The sequence below is a fragment of the Pongo pygmaeus genome, chromosome 10 (assembly GCF_028885625.2).
Source record: "Pongo pygmaeus isolate AG05252 chromosome 10, NHGRI_mPonPyg2-v2.0_pri, whole genome shotgun sequence".
In the NCBI taxonomy this organism is placed as follows: Eukaryota; Metazoa; Chordata; class Mammalia; order Primates; family Hominidae; genus Pongo; species Pongo pygmaeus.
Window position 1 is genome coordinate 51037000 of NC_072383.2, and position 21767 is coordinate 51058766.

At 46.4% G+C, this 21767-nt stretch overlaps 1 protein-coding gene across 2 annotated transcripts in view; it reads left to right on the forward strand.

Moving 5' to 3' along the window:
- The first annotated feature begins 981 nt into the window (after positions 1-981).
- Positions 982-21767, forward strand: part of SP1 (Sp1 transcription factor) — a 35488-nt gene continuing 14702 nt past the window's right edge. Inside the window, exons 1-3 of one of the 2 annotated variants that reach the window (XM_054443033.1) lie at positions 982-1103; positions 2446-2603; positions 2898-4410. In XM_054443033.1, coding sequence (XP_054299008.1) covers positions 1097-1103; positions 2446-2603; positions 2898-4410 — 1678 coding nt within the window. In that variant the 5' untranslated portion in view covers positions 982-1096. Of the gene's footprint in view, positions 1104-1592; positions 1979-2445; positions 2604-2897; positions 4411-21767 lie in introns of those variants that run through there. The other variant, XM_054443032.2, reaches the window with a different exon arrangement.

Consider the following 21767-nt stretch of genomic DNA (forward strand, 5'->3'; position numbering starts at 1 on the left):
CCAGATCTCGTCCCGCTTGCACTCCCAGGGCTTGCAGCGACATTGAGGCATCTGCCCGCCTGTCCGCCCACCCGGGAGGGGGGTAAGATTTGAGAGGTACTTTATAGGGGCAGGTAAATGAAGACTGAAACAAGTCCTAGTGTTGATGCGGAACTGCGCGCCAAATGCCTTGGCTCTGACACCTGTTGAGCTGCAGGACTCCGCTAAAGCGTCCCACCTAATGACTGTAACAACGTCCGCTGAGAAGGGCCAATATGGCGACGGTCTCCTCTTGGCACAGCCCTCTTCCCTCCCTCATGATGGGCAGCTCCGGTAACGCCCATTGGCTAACTAGGAGGCGGTGCCAGGCCTATTTCGTCCCCTCATTGGATTGAATAACTGAGGGAGCCGCCAATTCTCCTCTGCCACTCCAAGTTTCCGCCCTCAGAGTTAATTCGGCGTTTAATTGGCTTTTAGTTCACGTCAATATGCGTCCTTTCCTGTCTCTTTTCAGTCTTAACCCAATCATAACTTTCCTGGCTGCCCGCCTGATTTCTTATTGGGTTTAATCAGCTTCATCCTATCCTATTCCTGCCTACTTCTTACCTCTCCGCCCACTAGGAGTTTGCCCAAGCATATCCCGGATTCTGGTTGGCCGTTGTTCTGTCATTCCTATCAAAGCTTTCCCTATCCCTACGTCTCAGGGAGCCCGCCTGCCGGTTGACTGGTTTCCTTCCAAGCCAATCATCTCCAGCTCCCGCCCATCTTCACTTCCTGCATCCTTCATTGGCTTTTAACACTGAGAAGGCGGTCGTTTTGGGCGGACACCAGGCACGCAAGTTAGTCTTACACGCCTTAGAGAGCAAGCGAGTCTTGCCATTGGATAATCTCACCGTCTTTCTTCTGCAAGTCCCGCCTTTCCCCCTCCCTCATTGGGCGGGGCAGCAGAGAAGGGGCGGGGCCTAGGTTGGGCTTGTGGCGCGCTGCTCCCTCCTCCTTACCCCCCCCCCTCCCTGTCCGGTCCGGGTTCGCTTGCCTCGTCAGCGTCCGCGTTTTTCCCGGCCCCCCCCAACCCCCCCGGACAGGACCCCCTTGAGCTTGTCCCTCAGCTGCCACCATGAGCGGTAAGGATGAGTCCACTCCAAGCTTAGGGGTGGGAGGCGAGTGAGGGGGCGCGCGCGAGGGCCGACCGGGCGATCCCCGCCGTGATGGGGGGGCGGGCGGGAGGCGGCGGCGGCGGCCTAGGTCCCGCCCGGGGCGGAGGGAAGGGAGGGAGACGGGGCAGTGGCGGGGCCTCCGAGGAGGAGGGGGATGGGCCGCCCGCCCCGGGGGAGGGGGCAGCGTGGCCTCGCCCGCCCCCTGCCCGCCCCGGCCACGGGGGACGGGCCTTACCCCCCACTACTCGGCCGCCCGCCTGAGGCTCCTCCCGCCGGGGGCTGGAGCCGCGGGGGCGGCCCGAGCAGCTAAGGCCCCGCCCGGGCCAACCGCCTGCCTGGTCCGCCCTCTGGTCGCCGCCTGCTCCAAGGCCCTCCTCCCCCCACTTTCCGTAGATTTCCCTTCCCCCCTCCACCGTCCCGCCCTTTCCACGCCCCTCACCCCGAAACCGCCCTTTCCCTCAGGGCCCGCCCTCCGCCCCGAAACCTCCTGACTACTAACCTGTAGACCCTTTTAGTTCCTTAGCAGTATTCACAAATGTTTTCCTACTCACACTCTTTACTTCTTTTTCCCCTCTCGTTACTTTTCACACTTGGATTTTTATCTTTTTTTTTTTTTTTTTTGAGACGGAGTTTTCGCTCTTGTTACCCAGACTGGAGTGCAATGGTGCGATCTCGGCTCACTGCAACCTCTGCCTCCCGGATTCAGGCGATTCTCCTGCCTCAGCCTCCGGGAGTAGCTGGGATTACAGGCATGCGCCACCACACCCGGCTAATTTTGTATTTTTAGTAGAGACGGGGTTTCTCCATGTTGGTCAGATTGGTCTCAAAACTCCCGACCCCAGGTGATCCGCCTGCCTCCGCCTCCCAAAGTGCTGTGATTACAGGCGTGACCACCGCGCCCGGCCTCTCCATCTCTTTTAACCTTAATTTTAGCAAGCTTTCCATGCACCCACATGTTGTTTTTTGCCTTACCTGTCCTTTTCCTTTTTTTCCCTTAGGATACTTTTTCTTATTTTGAAACTCTCAACATGGCTACCGTCCTTCACATTTCCTATCCCCAAAGCACTTTTTGAATGTTTTCTTAGTTTAATTTTGTACAAGGGAGAATTAAGACCCACTTTTGGCACCATTGAACCTAGTTCATGTCCCGCATGCCCTGCGGCTCCCCTCTGCCCTCCAATCCATTTTCTTTATACTGGCGCCTTTTGCCTTCCTGTTAGTCATTGCTATTTCATCATAGCCTCCTTTTATCCTTCCTACTTCATTTCTCTTTTTCCCTCAAGTTTACGTTGTTTTTTAATTATTTTAGACCAAGATCACTCCATGGATGAAATGACAGCTGTGGTGAAGATTGAAAAAGGAGTTGGTGGCAGTAATGGGGGCAATGGTAATGGTGGTGGTGCCTTTTCACAGGCTCGAAGTAGCAGCACAGGCAGTAGCAGCAGCAGTGGAGGAGGAGGAGGGCAGGTAAGTGATAATCATAGAGTGGGGAAGGTGTTGAGAGGATGTAAATATTCTTAGATAATTGCCTTACTCTTCACAGAAAGCGTTTTAGGGAGAGACTAAACCATTTTATAGATAAGGAAGTAAGAGAATGGAGATCCCCAAAGACAGGAGTTTCAGCAATACAGATAGGTCAGCTTTTTGTTTCTGTTTTTCGCTCCTTGTCTGCACTACGTTGCTGTTTATTTGTTGTATACTGCCCCCTAGGCTGGCAGCTGGGTGTCACTAACTCCTTTCCTCTCCCTTATTTTCGGCCAGGAGTCCCAGCCATCCCCTTTGGCTCTGCTGGCAGCAACTTGCAGCAGAATTGAGTCACCCAATGAGAACAGCAACAACTCCCAGGGCCCGAGTCAGTCAGGGGGAACAGGTGAGCTTGACCTCACAGCCACACAACTTTCACAGGGTGCCAATGGCTGGCAGATCATCTCTTCCTCCTCTGGGGCTACCCCTACCTCAAAGGAACAGAGTGGCAGCAGTACCAATGGCAGCAATGGCAGTGAGTCTTCCAAGAATCGCACAGTCTCTGGTGGGCAGTATGTTGTGGCTGCCACTCCCAACTTACAGAACCAGCAAGTTCTGACAGGACTACCTGGAGTGATGCCTAATATTCAGTATCAAGTAATCCCACAGTTCCAGACCGTTGATGGGCAACAGCTGCAGTTTGCTGCCACTGGGGCCCAAGTGCAGCAGGATGGTTCTGGTCAAATACAGATCATACCAGGTGCAAACCAACAGATTATCACAAATCGAGGAAGTGGAGGCAACATCATTGCTGCTATGCCAAACCTACTCCAGCAGGCTGTCCCCCTCCAAGGCCTGGCTAATAACGTACTCTCAGGACAGACTCAGTATGTGACCAATGTACCAGTGGCCCTGAATGGGAACATCACCTTGCTACCTGTCAACAGCGTTTCTGCAGCTACCTTGACTCCCAGCTCTCAGGCAGTCACGATCAGCAGCTCTGGGTCCCAGGAGAGTGGCTCACAGCCTGTCACCTCAGGGACTACCATCAGTTCTGCCAGCTTGGTGTCATCACAAGCCAGTTCCAGCTCCTTTTTCACCAATGCCAATAGCTACTCAACTACTACTACCACCAGCAACATGGGAATTATGAACTTTACTACCAGTGGATCATCAGGGACCAACTCTCAAGGCCAGACACCCCAGAGGGTCAGTGGGCTACAGGGGTCTGATGCTCTGAACATCCAGCAAAACCAGACATCTGGAGGCTCATTGCAAGCAGGCCAGCAAAAAGAAGGAGAGCAAAACCAGCAGACACAGCAGCAACAAATTCTTATCCAGCCTCAGCTAGTTCAAGGGGGACAGGCCCTCCAGGCCCTCCAAGCAGCACCATTGTCAGGGCAGACCTTTACAACTCAAGCCATCTCCCAGGAAACCCTCCAGAATCTCCAGCTTCAGGCTGTTCCAAACTCTGGTCCCATCATCATCCGGACACCAACAGTGGGGCCCAATGGACAGGTCAGTTGGCAGACTCTACAGCTGCAGAACCTCCAAGTTCAGAACCCACAAGCCCAGACAATCACCTTAGCCCCAATGCAGGGTGTTTCCTTGGGGCAGACCAGCAGCAGCAACACCACTCTCACACCCATTGCCTCAGCTGCTTCCATTCCTGCTGGCACAGTCACTGTGAATGCTGCTCAACTCTCCTCCATGCCAGGCCTCCAGACCATTAACCTCAGTGCATTGGGTACTTCAGGAATCCAGGTGCACCCAATTCAAGGCCTGCCGTTGGCTATAGCAAATGCCCCAGGTAAGATTTCCAATTTTGTGCATTTATTGGGAACCAACTCTAGCATCGTAGCTGAAACTTGAGTCTAAAGAAGGTAATAGAGCCTTTTGAGATAACACTTTCTTGAGAGCTAGTCATTTAGGCAAATACATTTGAGAAATAGAGGTTGTGTTTAAGTAATTTGGAACTGAAGTAAAGGAAACTTCTCCAGTTAGTTTGAGAAAGGAGCACTTCTGGGCAATATTCTGGAGTCTGTGTACTACTCAGTGTTTTTGGTGCTGCAGAATAAGGGTTGACAAGCTTCTGTAAGGGGCCAGATAGTAATGTAAATATTTTAGACATTGTGGGCCTCATGTGGTCACATTTTCTTTTCTTTTTTTTTTTTTTTTTTTTTTTTTGAGACAGAGTCTTGCTCTGTCGTTCAGGCTGGAGTGCAGTGGCGCAATGGCCCTTGGCTCACGGCAAGCTCCGCCTCCCAGGTCCACACCATTCTCTTGCCTCAGCCTCCCAAGTAGCTGGGACTACAGGCGCCCGCCACCATGCCCGGCTAATTTTTTGTATTTTTAGTAGAGATGGGGTTTCACTGTGTGAGCTAGGATGGTCTCGATCTCCTGACCTCGTGATCCGCCCACCTCGGCCTCCCAAAGTGCTGGGATTACAGGCGTGAGCCACCGCGCCTGGCCTTCTTTTCTTTTTTTCTTTTTTCTGTTTTTTTTTGAGATGGAGTCTCACTCTGTTACCCAGGCTGGAGTGCAGTGGCGCGATCTCGGCTCACTGCAACCTCTGCCTCCCGGGTTCAAGCGATTCTCTTGCCTGGGCTTCTTGAGTAGCTGGGATTGCAGGCGAGCACCACCACGCCCGGCTAATCTTTGTATTTTTAGTAGAGACAGGGTTTTGCTATGTTGGTCAGGCTGGTCTCGAACTCCTGACCTCATGTGATCCACCTGCCTCGGCCTCCCAAAGTGCTGGGATTACAGGTGTGAGCCACTGCGCCCAGCCACATTTTCTGTTTTGTATGTTTTTTTCCACACCGCTTTAAAAATGTAAAACCATTCTTAGCTCTAAGGCCTTCTTTGGCCTGTAGGCCAACTCCTCCATAGGATAAAAATTGATTATGGGCCGGGTGTGGTGGCTCACGCGTGTAATGCAGGCACTGAGAAGACGAGGCAGGTGGATGGGTTGAGTTCAAGAGTTCAAGACCAGCTGGGGCAACATGGCGAAACCCTGTCTTCGACAAACATACAAAAATTGGCCGGGTGTGGTGGTACATGCCTATGGTCCCAGCTACTCGGGAGGCTAAGGCATGAGAATCGCTTGAATCCGGGAGGCAGAGGTTGCAGTGAGCCAAGATTGCACCACTGCACTCCAGCCTGGGCAACAGAGTGAGACTCTGAAAAAAAAAAAAAAAAAAACACAAAAATTAGTCGGGCGGCTGGGCACGGTGGCTCACGCCTGTAATCCCAGCACTTTGGGAGGCTGAGGTGGGTGGATCACCTGAGGTCAGGAGTTCAAGACCAGTGTGGCCAGCATGGCGAAACCGCTTCTCTACTAAAAATACAAAAAATTAGCCAGGCATGGTGATGCGCGCCTGTAGTCCCAGCTACTCAGGAGGCTGAGGCCAAGAATTGCTTGAACCTGGGAGGCAGAGGCTGCAGTGAGCCAAGATCATATCGCTGCACTCCAGCCTGGTTGACAGAGCAAGACCCTGTCTCAAAAAATAAAAATAAAAGGGGGCCGGGCACAGTGGCTCACGCCTGTAATCCCAGCACTTTGGGAGGCCGAGGCAGGTGGATCACAAGGTCAAGAGATCGAGACCATCCTGGCTAACACTGTGAAACCCTATCTCTACTAAAAATACAAAAAATTAGCTGGGCATGGTGGCGTGCGCCTGTAGTCCCAGCTACTCAGGAGCCTGAGGCAGCAGAATCACTTGAACCAGGGAGGCGGAGGTTGCAGTGAGCCGAGATCGTGCCACTGCACTCCTGCCTGGGTGACAGAGTGAGACTCCATCTCAAAAAATAAATAAATAAAAATAAATTTGATTATGGGCTGGGCGCGGTGGCTCACGCCTATAATCCCACCACTTTGGGAGGCCGAGGTGAACGGATCATGAGGTCAAGAGTTCAAGACCAGCCTGACCAATATGGTGAAACCCCGTCTCTACTAAAAATACAAAAATTAGCTGGGGGCGGTGGTACAAGCCTGTAGTCCTAGCTACTCGGGAGGCTGAGGCAGGAGAATCGCTTGAACCTGGGAGGCAGAGCTTGCAGTGAGCCAAGATCGTGCCGCTGCACTCCAGCCTGGGCAACAGAGTGAGACTCCATCTCAAAAAAAAAAAAAAAATTGATTATGAATTTTATCTGTTTGTAGAAGACAGATTAAATCATCAGATATTTCTTGTGAACTGTAACTCCTAATTGAAGGGAAAATGATCTAACGGGTTGCTTTTCAATGAAGTAAGTTCCCTGGTTAGTTTTAACCAGAATATCCCACACTTTGAGTGTGCTGGTTAATCAGGATTGAATTTTTTTTAACTCCTAGTTATCTGAAAAACAAAATCCCATAGCTTCCCTTCACACTAACATATGAGCATCCTAGGTGATTCTGATACTTCCTAGGTAGCAGTCTGACTTCCTAGACTGCTTTTAAAGTACTGTGTATGGTTAAGAAGGGAGAAGGAAAGGGAGTGGGGTAAGTTGGGGTCTGGAATGGAGTGGGGGTTGTAGGATTGAGAAGAGTTAGGAATGAGGAGAGCATTGAAGGGAAAAACAGTCTGGGAAGAATATTGAATCTGTTGACCATAATGTTCAGGGTCTTTCATTTTGAACTAAATGTTTCACTATTAATTTGAAATTTAAAACAGTAAACAGATGTAAGTCTATGTAGACCGTATCTTTTTTTTGTTTGTTTGTTTTTGAGACTGAGTCTTGCTCTGTTGCCCAGGCTGTAGTGGAGTGGTGCTATCTCCGCTCACTGCAACCTCCCCTTCCTGGGTTCCAGTGATTCTCCTGCCTCAGCCTCCCAGGTAGCTGGGATTACAGGCGTGTGCCACCATGCCCGCCTAATTTTTGTTTGTTTAATGGAGATGGGGTTTCACTGTGTTGACCAGGCTGGTCTCGAACTCCTGACCTCAAGTGATCTGCCCGCCTTGGCCTCCCAAACTGCTGGGATTGCAGGTGTGAGCCACCATGCCCGGCCTGACTATCATTTTACATTCCATTGTGTGGAGCTAATCTTTAATAAAGCACAATAAAAGGATACACATACATCTTTATATTCTGGCACAATTATACAAATACGGAAAATAGTTTAATATCACCAAATGATATTACCCAATTTCTAGGTGCTTTTTTTTTTTTTTTTTTTTCCTCCTCCCGTTTTCTTTTTTGAGACTGACTCTCGCTTGTCTCCCTAGAGTGCAGTGGTGCGATCTTGGCTCACTGCAACCTCTGCCTTCCGGGTTCAAGCAATTCTTCTGCCTCAGCCTCCCGAGTAGCTGGGATTACAGGCACGTGCCACCATGCCCATTAATTTTTTGTATTTTTTTAGTAGAGATTGGGTTTCACTGTGCTGGCCAGCCTGGTCTCGATCTCCTGACCTCGTGATCCGCCCACCTTGGCCTCCCAAAGTTCTGGGATTACAGGCATGAGCCACTGCGCCTGGCCACTTCTAGTTCTTTTGGCATATATATGTGGATTTATAAATTGTTTACTTTTGTTACCAAGTTCTCATTCCATTTAGACTGATTCTTACATAAGTGAGGGTAACAAATAGGCAACCATATTTCCTTCCTCCTGCAGTTTGGGTAAATCTAGGGGGAAAGTCTGCTTAAGTTCCCTGATTTCTTACATTCCTGTGGTGTGTTTAGAAATACTACATGTTGAGCTTTAACAAGACAGTAATTTTCTTAGTTAATTGAAATCTTAGAATTGAAAGTTAGAGCTGGAAGGGACTGAAGTTATTTAGTACAACTGCCTTATTTTCTAGATGAGGAAATTGAGGTACAGAGAATCACTTAATGAGACAACAGCCAGAGCTGAGGCTAGTCCTACTAGTCTAGGGTGCAACCTGTTTTAACTAGGGACTTGAACAATTCTTTAGATTGTTAAAAATGTTTTCGAGCCAGCCTGGTGGCTCACACCTGTAATCCCAGCACTTCGGGAGACTGAGACAGGCGGATCATGAGGTCAGGAGATCGAGACCATCCTGGCTAACATGGTGAAACCCCGTCTCTACTAAAAATACAAAAAAATTAGCTGGGTGTGGTGATGGGTGCCTGTAATCTCAGCTACTCGGGAGGCTGAGGCAGGAGAATGATGTGAACCCGGGAGGCAGAGCGTGCAGTGAGCCGAGATTGCGCCACTGCACTCCAGCCTGGGTGACAGAGCGAGACTCCGTCTCAAAAAAAAAAAATGTATTCGAAAAGATGTTTTTGCTTTAAGATTTAACGCTCTAGAACTGATAGGTGTTTTATAAACTAAACGTTTATGGGAGTAGAAATGGGAAAAGTTTTATAAAAACTGAGCTCTACAACATAGAAAATTAGACACTTCTGGGCAACCTACACCATCATGTTTATTTTCTATTTGCTCTTAGATTGAAGTGCCCAGTTGTGCTCTTCTTCAGAGCAAACTGTGGGATTATTCCTGTTAATAATTTGGATCCTTGCAGTTTCTAAAAGGCTTGTAACTTAGGGTTTAGAGAACAGTTATGAGGCATTCGCGTTGCTAAATCATGCTCTGGGGAAGTCTGCCATTTAATATGTCATAGGCTAGGGCTACCTAGTTGTTATTGATGGTGTTTGAGCTGAAGAAAATGCATGTGTTTCTGTAAGGTAACAGGAGCTTGACATTCACTAAGGAGATAATGAGGCATTGACAGGCTGTTTTGTAAGAGTTGAGATTGTTTGCTTCATTAATAGAGGTTTTTGAAGATCCAAGTTTTCTCCTTTCTGGCTAGTAATAATTGTGTAGTATTTCTGCTTTAATTGATATGACTTCATCCTTAAAGAAAGATAATAAAATCACTTCCTAGAAGCTTACTCCTTTTTCAGCTTTTGCCTTCCTGCTGTCAAAAGTATCTTGTTTTGGCCAGGCGTAGTGGCTCATGCCTGTAATCCCCAGCACTTTGGGAGGCCAAGGCGGGCAGATCTCTTGAGGCCAGGAGTTCAAGACCAGCCTGGGCAACATAGGGATCCCCCATCTCTACAAAAAATATGAAAATTACCTGAGCATGGTAGCACACGCCTATAGTCCCAGCTACTTGGGAGGCTGAGGTGGGAGGATTGCCTGAGCCCGGGAGGTTGAGGACGCAGTGAGCCATGATCATGCCACAGCACTCCAGCCTGGGCAGTAGGGTGAGTCCCTGTCAAAAAAAAAAAAAAAGTATCTAATTTTACCCCCTTCTCTGATAGTTATTTTACTGTAAAATTTAACCTTTTTGCAGTATGTTCAACTTCTTGGTACGATGTAGAAAGAACATTGGATGTGAAATGTTGTATGATACATGTATATATCAGTGCACAAAATGAGATATATTACATGATTGTGGAAGGTTGCAGCTTCCATGGTGTTCACTTAGTCTGTTTACATTCATTATTTTTTAAAATGATCTATTTTTTTTTTTTTGGGGAGACGGAGTTTCGTTCTTGTTGCCCAGGGTGGAGTCCAATGGTGTGGTCTCGGCTTACTGCAACCTCTGCCTCCTGGGTTCAAGCAATTCTCTTGCGTCAGCCTCCCAAGTAACGCCCACCACCACGCCTGGCTAATTTTTGTATTTTTGGTAGAGATGGAGTTTCACCATGTTGGCCAGGCTGGTCTTGAACTCCTGACCTCAGGTGATCTGCCTGCCTCGGCCTCCCAAAGTGCTGGGATTATAGGCATGAGCCACCGTGCCCAGCCGCTAATTTTTGCATTTTTAGTAGAGATTGGGTTTCACCATGTTGGCCAGGATGGTCTCGATCTCCTGGCCTCCCAAAATGCTGGGATTACAGGCGTGAGTCTTTTTTTTTTTTTTTTTTTTAATTGACACCCCTCCCTCTTTATCAACAGCTTTTCCTTTCATTTTGTAGTCATATTCTCCCAGATCTTTATTTTATTTTATTTTACTTTTCATTTAAAGCCTCAGATGTTTTTCTTAGCCACTGCTGAATCCTGAAACTCTTGCTGCAGGTTGAGGGGGAGTTGGCTTTTAAATATTAAGTTTGGATGACTTCTTGTGAGTTCTGTCTAATAAAGAGTGCAGGGCTGGGCTTTGGCAGGAGAATAGAACATATTTCCTTGTTGGGTATAATTCACTCACGAACCAAATTTCAGGTACTAAAAATAACAATTTCACATCTGCTGGGTTTTATTGGGGTCAGGAAAATGTCTTCTCTTAGAAGTTAAGTTGAATGTGATACCAGGGTTGGTTTGCCAAGGGTGTCACTAAACTTGGGGTCAGATTGCTGAGATCTAATTTGTTAAAAAGTTGTGTTTTAGACCAGTACATTTGGACATTAATGAAAAGTAGGTTTAGATGATTTAAATGTCTTACCAGTTATCATTTTTGTGCAAAAGGTCATATGAAAGAATTTTCTATTTTAAGATTATATTTTATCAAATATAATATCGAATGTTTCTGCGTCTTTTGTCTTTCCCTAGTATTATACTTGTTTCTCTTTTTAATTTAAAAAATTTATTTTCTAGAGATATCAGCACAGAAAGATATACTTGTTTCTTAGGGTGTTTGGTGCTTTTTAAATGGTTATTTCAGTTTAAGTAGGAAAGATCTCATTTAAAATCTAAGTGCTTTGAGGCGGCTGGGTGCAGTGGCTCATGCCTGTAATCCCAGCACTTTGGGAGGCCAAGGTGGGTGGATTGCCTGAGCTCAGGAGTTCGTGACCAGCCTGGACAACATGGTGAAACCCCGTCTCTACTAAAATACAAAAAATTAGCCAGGCATGGCGGCGTGCACCTGTAGTCCCAGCTAGTCGGGAGGATGAGGCAGGAGAATTGCTTGAACCCTGGAGGCAGAGGTTGCAGTGAGCCGAGATGGCACCACTGCACTCCAGCCTGGGCAACAGAGCTAGATTCCGTCTCAAAAAAAAAAAAAAATCTAAGTGCTTTGATTTGAAAATCAGTGGGATATGAGAAGACAGTCTTCAGACCTTTTCCATTGCTCGTATTTATTCATTCCAGTGGCTTTCTCTTTATAAATGACGTCATTGTTAAATCACGTTGCCTTGTGTAATGGGGCCATTTTAGTTCTTAATTAAATAACAAGAGTGCTTTCTGTTTCAGAAAAGTTTAGTATCTGTTCTATCTCCCTTTCCCTTTGTTTCATTTTGTAAAGTAGCATGTAAACGTGCAACTAATAAGTTAATTCTGCTCATTACTTTTTTTTACCCTCTTTGAAAATGTTTTAAAATGTAAGATGAACATCTGTAGAAAAGTTATTACATAATGCTTTTTAAGTTACTTATTGGGTGTCTGTCAACTTTAGTAGATAATAATTAGTTGAGTTTTTTCATTTTACTATTTAATGGAAAAACAAGCACATTATTTTTCACATTTCTTACAGAAAGTGTTACAATAGTATTATCCTTTTCTTTAACATTTAGCAATATGCAGGGCCTGGTATGCTAAAGGATTACTTTAAAATGTATTTGCCCACACTGTGATATGACCATATTGTTAATACTGTGCTAGACTTTAAGAATTATTTCCCTTAGAAGACTGAGAAACTTTTTTTTTTAAGTAATGTCTTTTTTTTTTTTTTTTGAGACGGAGTCTCGCTCTGTTGCCAGGCTGGAGTGCAGTCTCCGCCTCCTGGGTTCAAGCGATTCTCCTCCTTCGGCCTCCTGAGTAGCTGGGACTACAGGCACGCGCCACTAGGCCTAGCTAATTTTTGTATTTTTAGTAGAGACGGGGTTTCCCCACGTTGGCCCGGGTGGTATCGATCTGTTGACCTTGTGTTCCACCCTCCTCGGCCTCCCAAAGTGCTGGGATTACAGGCGTGAGCCACTGCACCCGGCCTTTTTTTAAGTAATTTCAACTTTTATTTTGTTTGTTATATGATCCTGAGGTTTGGGATACAAATGATCTTGTTACCCGGGTCCGGTCATGAGCATAGCACCCAACAGTTTTTCCAACATTACCCCTGACCCTCCCCTAGCTAGTAGTCCCCAGTGTCTATTGTTGCCATCTTTATGTCCATGAATACGCAATGTTTAGCTCCCACTTACAAGTGAGAACATGCAGTATTTTGTTTTCTGTTCCTACGTTTATTCACTTAAACGATAATGGCTTCCAGCTGCATCCAGACATGGATGCAAAAGATATGATTTCATTCTTTTTTATGGCTATCCTGAAAAACGTTTCTGTAGAAAGTTTCTAAGTGTATCTTTGAGTTGGTTGCAAATCTGTGCTGTAATTTGGATTTGTCCTTTTGTTCCAGTGTTTTTTGGACTCTGAATGGCTTGTGGAAATTGGGCAGTATGACTTGTTTGACAAGTTTGGATGTGCATATCTAATTTACTATGAATCCTCCTTCTCACCTGTATACAAAATAAGTAATTTAACCACTTGGAAGAAAGAGTTTTTTGTTTGTTTTTTTGAGACGGAGTCACGCTGTTGTGACAGAGGCTGGAGTGCAGTGGCGTGATCTCGGCTCACTGCAACCTCTGCCTCCCGAGTTCAAGCGATTCTCCTGCCTCACCCTCCTAAGTAGCTGGGATTACATACAGGAGCCCACAACCACACCTGGCTAATTTTTTTTGTATTATTTAGTAGAGATGGGGTTTCACCACGCTGGCCAGGCTGGTCTCGAACTCCTGACCTCAGGTGATCCGCCCACCTCAGCCTCCCACAGTGCTCAGCCACCATGCCCGGCCTAGAAGGAGGTTTTGTTTTTTGTTTTTTGTTGTTGTTGTTGCTGTTTTTTTGAGACAAAGTCTCTCTCTGTCACCCAGGCTGGAGTGCAGTGGCGCTGTCTCAGCTCACTTCAACCTCCGCCTCCCGGGTTCAAGTGATTCTCCTGCCTCAGCCTCCTGAGTAGCCGGGATTACAGGTGGCCCGCCACCATGCCTGGCTAATTTTTGTATTTTTAGTTCAGACGGGGTTTCACCATGTTGGTCACCAGGTCTTGAACTCCTGACCTCGTGATCCGCCTGCCTCAACCTCCCAAGTGCTGGGATTACAGGCATGAGCCACCATGCCTGGCCTAGAAGGAGTTTTAAAATATTAAATACCTAGATCAAGACAAAGAGTTAGGCAGGTAGTGGCTCAAGTCTGTAATCCCAGCACTTTCGGAGGTCGAGGCGAGAGGACTGGTTTAGCCCAGAAGTTCGAAACCAACCTGGGCAACATAGTGAAACCCCCATCTCTTTTTTCTTTCTTTCTTTTCTTTTTTTTGAGATGGAGTCTTGCTCTTTTTGCCCAGGCGCGATCTCTGCTCACCGCAACCTCTGCTTCCCGGGTTCAAGCGATTTTCCTGCCTCGGCCTCTTGAGTAGCTGGGATTACAGGCACGCGCCACCATGCCAGCTAATTTTGTATTTTTAGTAGAGATGGAGTTTCTCTGTGTTTTTCAGGCTGGTCTCGAACTCCTGACCTCAGGTGATCTGCTCGCCTCAGCCTCCCAAAGTGTTGGGATTACAGGCGTGAGCCACCGCACCTGGACTGCATTTTCCTTTTTTTTTTTTTTTTTAATTTTGAAACGGAATTTTCCTCTTGTTGCCCAGGCTGGAGTGCAATGGTGCGATCTTGGCTCACTGCAACATCCACCTCCCGGGTTCAAGCAATTCTCTTGCCTCAGCCTCCCGAGTAGCTGGGATTACAGGTGTGGGCCACCACGCCCAGCTAATTTTTGTGTTTTTAGTAGAGACGGGGTTTCATCATGTTGGCCAGGCTAGTCTTGAACTCCTGACCTCAGGTGATCCACCCGCCTTGGTCTCCCAAAGTGCTGGGATTACAGGTGCAGGTGTGAGCCACTGTGCCCAGCCTTTAATTAGCCGTTGAAAACCAGAAGGTGAGCCAGGTGTGGTGCCTCATGCCTGTAACCCAAGTACTTTGGGAGGCCTAGGTGGGTGGATCACCTGAGATCGGGAGTTCAAGACCAAGCCTGACCAACATGGAGAAACCCCGTCTCTACTAAAAATACAAAATTAGCCCGGCATGGTGGTGCATGCCTGTAATCCCAGCTACTCAGGAGGCTGAGGCCGGAGAATCATTTGAACTCGGGAGGTGGAGGTTGCAGTGAGCCAAGATCGAACCATTGCACTCCAGCCTGGGCAACAAGACCAAAACTCCATCTCAAAAAAAAAAAGAGAAAGTACTCTGCTTAGAATTCTTTGACAGTTTCTTGCACTCATGAAAAAAATAAATTTTGTGTAGATCATTCGCCTTAAAGAAGATAAAAAGCCCTTAACTGTGAAACCTGTTTGGAAATTTTCCAAAAAATCAAGTTTCTTTCTCTCTCTTTTTGTGTTATTTTTTAAAGTATCTTTTTTTTTTTTTTTGTGAGACAGGGTATTGCTCTGGTGCCCAGAGTGCTGTGGCACAATCAGGGCAGGGCCTACTGCAGCCTTGACCTCCTGGGATCAAGTGGGTCTGCTTCAGCCTCCCAAATGTTGGGTTTACGGATATGAGTCACTGTGTGTGGTCTTTTCTTTTCTTCTTTTTTTTTTTGGAGATAAGGTCTTTTTTTTTTTTTTTTTGAGATGCAGTCTCACTCTGTCGCTCAGGCTGGAGTGCAGTGGCACCATCTTGGCTCACTGCGAGCTCCTCCTCCCGGGTTCATGCCATTCTCCTGCCTCAGCCTCCCGAGTAGCTGGGACTACAGGCGCCCACCACCACGCCCAGCTAATTTTTTGAGTGGAGATGGGTTTTCACCGTGTTAGCCAGGATGATCTCAATCTCCTGACCTCATGATCCACCCGCCTCGGCCTCCAAGTGCTGGGATTACAGGTGTGAGCCACCGTGCCCGGCTGGAGATAAGGTCTTTCTATGTTGCCTAGGGTAGTCTTGAACTCCTGGGCTCAAGCAGTCCTCCGACTCAGCCTCCCCAGTAGCTGGGATTATGGGCATAAGTTTCTTTGGTTTGGTGTCCCTTTGAAAGAATATCTGTATCTTCTGGGCAAGTGCAGTGGCCATGTCTGTAATCCCAGCACTTTGGGAGGCTGAGGTGGGTGGATCACTTGAGACCAGGAGACCAGCCTGGCTAACGTGGTGAAACCTCGTCTCAACTGAAAATACAAAAGTAGCTGGACTTGGTGGTGCGTGCCTTTAATCCCAGCTACTCCCAAGGCTGAGACAGGAGAATCACTTGAATCTGCGAGGTGGAATTTGCAATGAGCTGAGACAGCACCACTGTACTCCAGCCTGGGCGACAGAGTGAAACTCCGTCTCAAAAAACAAAAGAATATTTGTATCTTCTGTCTTGTCACATTAAAAAAAAAAAAGAGTGTCTGGTGTTATCACATTTTAAGGCTCCTTATTTAGCTTTCTTAAGTGCTGTTTAAGAAATTGGGTTATACTTACGATTTAGTTAACTTACATAGGCATTTGCTGAACACCAGTATACTTAGTAATATAATTACTCCCAGCAGGCTCAAGAATGAGAAAAGTATAAAAGTAAAAATGAGTTCCAATTTTTGGTACTTCATTCATAGACAGATTTAGCAAAATTTATTGAACATTTATTATGTGTGAATGCCCTAGCTTCTTGGAGCCCTTGAAACAGATAAAGTTGCTGCTAGGCCGGGCACAGTGGCTCATGTCTGTAATCCCAGCACTTTGGGAGGCTAATGTGGGCGGATCAGGAGGTCAGGAGATCGAGACCATCCTGGCTAACACAGTGAAACCCCGTCTCTACTAAAAATACAAAAAAAAAAAAAAAAATTAGCTGGGCGTAGCTGGGCATGGTGGCTCACACCTGTAATCCCAGCACTTTGGGAGGCCGAAGCGGGTGGATCACAAGGTCAGGAGTTCGAGACCAGCCTGGCCAACATGGTGAAACTCCATCTCTACTAAAAATACAAAAATTAGCTGGGTGTGCTGGCGCGCGCCTGTAGTCCCAGCTACTCCAGAGGCTGAGGCGGGAGAATCGCCTGAACCTGGAAAGTGGAGGTTGCAGTGGGCTGAGATCGTGCCATTGCACTCCAGTCTGGGCGACAGAGTGAGACTCTTGTCTCAAAAAAAAAATTAGCCGGGCGTGGTGGCAGGCACCTGTAGTCCCAGCTACTCAGGACACTGAGGCAGGAGAATGGCATGAACCCGGGAGGCAGAGCTTACAGTGAGCTAAGATCGCGCCACTGCACTCCAGCCTGGGTGACAGACTCCGTCTCAAAAAAAAAAAAAGCCAGGGGCGGTGGCTCACGTCTGTAATCCTAGCACTTTGGGAGGCCGAGACGGGTGGATCACGAGGTCAGGAGATGGAATCCATCCTGGCCAACGTGGTAAACCCCGTCTCTACTAAAAATACAAAAATTACCTGGGCGTGGTGATGTGCACCTATAATCTCAGCTACTCAGGAGGCCGAGGCAAGAGAATCGATTGAACCCGGGAGGCGGAGCTGGCAGTGAGCCGAGATCATGCCACTGCACTCCCGCCTGGGCGACAGAGTGAGACTCCATCTCAAAAACAAAACAAAACAAAAAACAGATAAGGTTGCTGCCTTCATAGTGTGCTTCTGTGCTCCGGTTGCTTTTATGCTATAGCTTTACTTAGTGCACTTGAGAGGAGACCGATTTTCACTCACCTGTTTCTGAAAGTTGCAGACAAATGTATGAAATAATAGGGCCATAAATATTTTGATTTATGTTATAGTCTTTTGGGTACTGTGTTAGATGTTATTAGATTATTTATTAAAATACAGTTTTTTTTTAGAGTGTGAACATGGCTCACTGCAGCCTCAAACTCCTGGGTTCAAGTGATCCTCCAACCTTTGTCTCCCAGAGTGCTGGGATTACAGGTGTGAGCCACCACACCTGGCCTCTCCTGTTTTCTTGAGAGTTGTTCTGTTTTCTGTAAATTAAAAAAAAAGATTTTTTTTTCCTTTTTCATTTACCTTTCTAGACCCTGTTTTGTTTTTTGTTTTGAGCGGGAGTCTTGCTCTGTTGCCCAAGCTAGAGTGCAATGGTGCAATCTTGGCTCACTGCAACCTCCGCCTCCTGAGTTCAAGCAATTCTGCCTCAGCTTCCCAAGTAACTGGGACTACAGGCGCCTGCCACCACACCTGGCTAATTTTTGTATTTTAGTAGAGAGGGGACTTCACCTTTTTGGCCAGGCAGATCTCAAACTCCTGACCTCAAGTGATCCGCTTGCCTCAGCCTCCCAAAATGCTGAGATTACAAATATTTGCCACTGCGCCTGGCCTTAGACTCTGGTTTTACTAAAGCAGTGTTTTCTTACTCTCAGCTAATTCCTGTCACCCATCTCATCCTCCCCTCAAAAACCCTAACACTTCAAAAATGTTTATGAGGTAATTTAAGACATCTAAACAATATATAGGATAATATAATATAGTAATGTTTTTTTTTTTTTTTTTTTTTTTGAGATGGAGTCTCTCTCTGTCACCCAGACTGGAATGCAGTGGTGCAATCTTGACTCACTGCAACCTCTGCCTCCTGGGTTCAAGTGACTCTTTTTTCTTTTTCTTTTTTTTTTTTTTTTTTGAGATGGAGTCCTGCTCTTCGCCCAGGCTGGAGTGCAATGGCATGATCTCGGCTCACTGCACCCTCTGCCTCCTGAGTAGCTGGGATTACAGGCGCCTGCCACCATGCCCACATAATTTTTGTATTTTTAGTAGAGATGGGGTTTCACCATGTTGGCCTGGCTGGTCTTGAACCCCTGACCTCAGATGATCCTCCTGCCTCGGCCTCCCAAAGTGCTGGGATTACAGGCGTGAGCCACTGCGCCCCACGGTAGATAATCTTTTACTTGTATCCTAGTTCATGAAACACAATGCATTACAAATACTAGTAAAGCCCGTAAAAGCCCCCTTTGTTAACACTTTTTAACATTGCTACTGAACCTTTGGTCTTATCAGACAATGATATGGTTGTGTGTGTAGATGAACTTCTTACTTTAATCTTCTAGTGCAAAATGAAAGTAGAAAATTAAACTATTTTGTTCTGAACTGACTGTTAATTTAGTGGAATTTCTTGACTTCTGCTTATAGAAGTAGGATGATTATAACTACTTAATTTCTTGTGATGTAGATTTATAGATATACAAATACATATGAACAAATATCTAAGTATGAGCTATTGTTTGTACCACTTTAACCACTTTAGATATGTCAGTGTTTTAGATCTTAACTGCCTATAGGGCAGGAACCACCTCTTTTTTTGTTTTTGTTTTTTGTTTTGAGACAGAGTCTCGCTCTGTCTCCCAGGCTGGAGTGCAGTGCCATGATCTTGGTTCACTGCAACCTCTGCCTCCCGGGCTCAAGCGATTCTCCTGCCTCAGCCTCCCGGGCAGCTGGGATTACAGGCATGCACCACCATGCCTAGCTAATTTTTGTAGTTTTAGTAGAGACAGGTTTTCACCATGTTGGCCAGGCTTGTCTCAAACTTGTGACCTCAAGTGATTCACCCTCCTTGGCCTCCCAAAGTGCTGGGATTAAACATGAGCCACCAAACCCAGTCTTTTTATTTTTATGTTTTAATAATACAAAATGTGCTTACTACCATAAACATATGGGTACAGAATAAATATGATGTGAAGGAGAACTGTGGTTGTGCACAAAGGACTGCTGATGCAAATTACAGTTTCATTGTGGGTAATGAGAAAATTAAAAGCATTTACTTGATAAAGATCTGTAGAACTTAAATTTGCAAACTTCTTTTGAGGATGGGAAAAATAAGTAACAATTATCTATATAAGTAATATCGATTAAAAATAGTCAAACAATGCAAAATTAATAGAGAAAGTAAAATTTACTGAAATTTGTCCAAATGGATTCACTGTTGACAATTTGGTGAACATCCTTCCAGCCATCTTTTTGTACATTTCTGTACAATTTATAAAGAAATCTATGTGTAGTTTTGTCAATATGCACTTAAGTATGATCATACTATCCACAGTGCTTTGTAAGCTATATTCACTGACCACTGTGTCATGAACATCTTTTCTGTGTAAGTAAACGTAAGTCTGCATCATTTAAAATGATTTTATGGTAATTCCGTAGGGTATTTATAGTAGAATTACTAGAATTTACTTAACCTTATTGATGTACATTTGTTTCCAAAATTTCACTGTTATAAGCAATACTGTGATGAACATCCTTATCAAATATTTGATTAAACTTTTTTGTTTTTTGTTTTTTTGAGCCTTAGCCTCCCGAGTAGCTGGGACTACAGATGTGCTCCACCATGCCCAGCTAATTTTTGTTTTTTTGTTTGTTTGTTTGTTTTTTTGAGACGGAGTCTCGCTCTGTCGCCCAGGCTGGAGTCCAGTGGTGCGATCTCGGCTCACTGCAAGCTCCGCCTCCCGGGTTCACGCCATTCTCCTGTCTCAGCCTCACAAGTAGCTGGGACTACAGGCGCCCGCCACCACGTCTGGCTAATTTTTTGTATTTTTAGTAGAGACGGGGTTTCACCGTGTTAGCCAGGATGGTCTTGATCTCCTGACCTCGTGATCTGCCCGCCTTGGCCTCCCAAAGTGCTGGGATTACAGGCGTGAGCCACCGCCCCTGGCCTTTTTTGTTTTTGTTTTTGTTTTTGTTTTTGAGATGGAGTTTCACTCTTGTTGCCCAGGCTGGAGTGCAATGGCGCGATCTCCGGCTCACCGCAACCTCCACCTCCGCCTCCTGGGTTCAAGCAATTCTCCTGCCTCGGCCTCCCAAGCGGCTGGGATTGCAGGCCACCACACCCAGCTAATTTTGTATTTTTAGTAGAGACAGGGTTTCTTCATGTTGGTCAGGGTGGTCTCGAACTCTCAACCTCAGGTGATCCGCCCGCCTCGGCCTCCCAAAGTGCTGGGATTACAGGCGTGAGCCACCACGCCCGGCAATTTTTGTATTTTTAGTAGAGACGGGATTTCATCATGTTGGCCAGGATGGTCCTGACCTTGTGATCCGCCTGCCTGGGCCTCCCAAAGTGCTTGGATTACCGGCGTGAGCCACTGGTCCCGGCTCAATCATTTTTAGTATATTCACAGGGTTGTGCAACCATCACCACAACCCAAGAACATTTTCATCATCCAACAAAGAAACACCTCTTGCCCATTGGCAGCCATGCCCTATTCTCATGTTCACTCCCAGCCCCAAGCAATGTATGTACTTTTCACCTCTGTAGAATTGACTATTCTAGATATTTCACATAAATAGAATCATACAGTATGTGGTCTTTTATGACTGGCTTCTTTGAATTAGCATAATATTTCCAAGGTTCAACCATGTTGTAGCATGTGTTAGTACTCTTTTTTTTATTGCCAAATAATATTTCATTGTATATATATACCACATTTTGTTTATTCATTCACCAGTTGATGGACATTTGGGTTGTTTCTGTGTTTTAGCTATCATGCATAATGCTGCTATGAATATTTGTTTATATGTTTTTGTGTGAACATATGTTTTAATTTCTCTTGGTTATATACATAGGAGTGGAGTTACTGGGTTAGATTCAGTTGTGATGAGTTCAAGTCTGTATCTTTGTTTTGTTTGTTTTGTTTTTTTGGGTTGTTTTGAGACAGAGCCTTGCTCCGTCGCCCAGGCTGGAGTGGTACGCTCTAGGCTCACTGCAAGCTCCGCCTCCCAGGTTCACGCCATTCTCCTGCCTCAGCCTCCTGAGTAGCTGGTACTACAGGTGCCCGCCACCATGCCTGGCTAGTTTTTGTATTTTTAGTAGAGACAGGGTTTCACCATGTTGGCCAGGCTGGTCTCGAACTCCTGACCTCAGGTGATCCACCTGTCTCAGGCTCCTAAAGACCAAAGTGCTGGGATTACAGGCATGAGCCACCTCGTCTGGGTGAGTCTATATCTTGATCTTAAACATATTGGTTGCCCCATTTTTTTTTACTATCCTTGGCAGTCTTACTATTTTACTTATTTCCTAGAAATATTAAGTTTTTCTGGCCTGGCACGGTGGCATGCGCCTGTAATCCCAGCACTTTGGGAGGCCGAGGCAGGTGGATCACCTGAGGTCGGGAGTTCGACACCAGCCTGACCAACATGGTGAAACCCTGTCTCTGCTAAAAGTACAAAAATTAGCCGGGCATGGTGGTGGGCGCCTGTAATCCCAGCTATTCAGGAGGCTGAGGCAGGAGAATCACTTGAACCCAGGAGGTGGAGGTTGCATTGAGCCAAGATCGCGCCATTGCACTCCAGCCTGGGCGACAAGAGCAAGACTCCATCTCAAAAAAAAAGCTTTGAATGCTCTTATCTATTTCATGC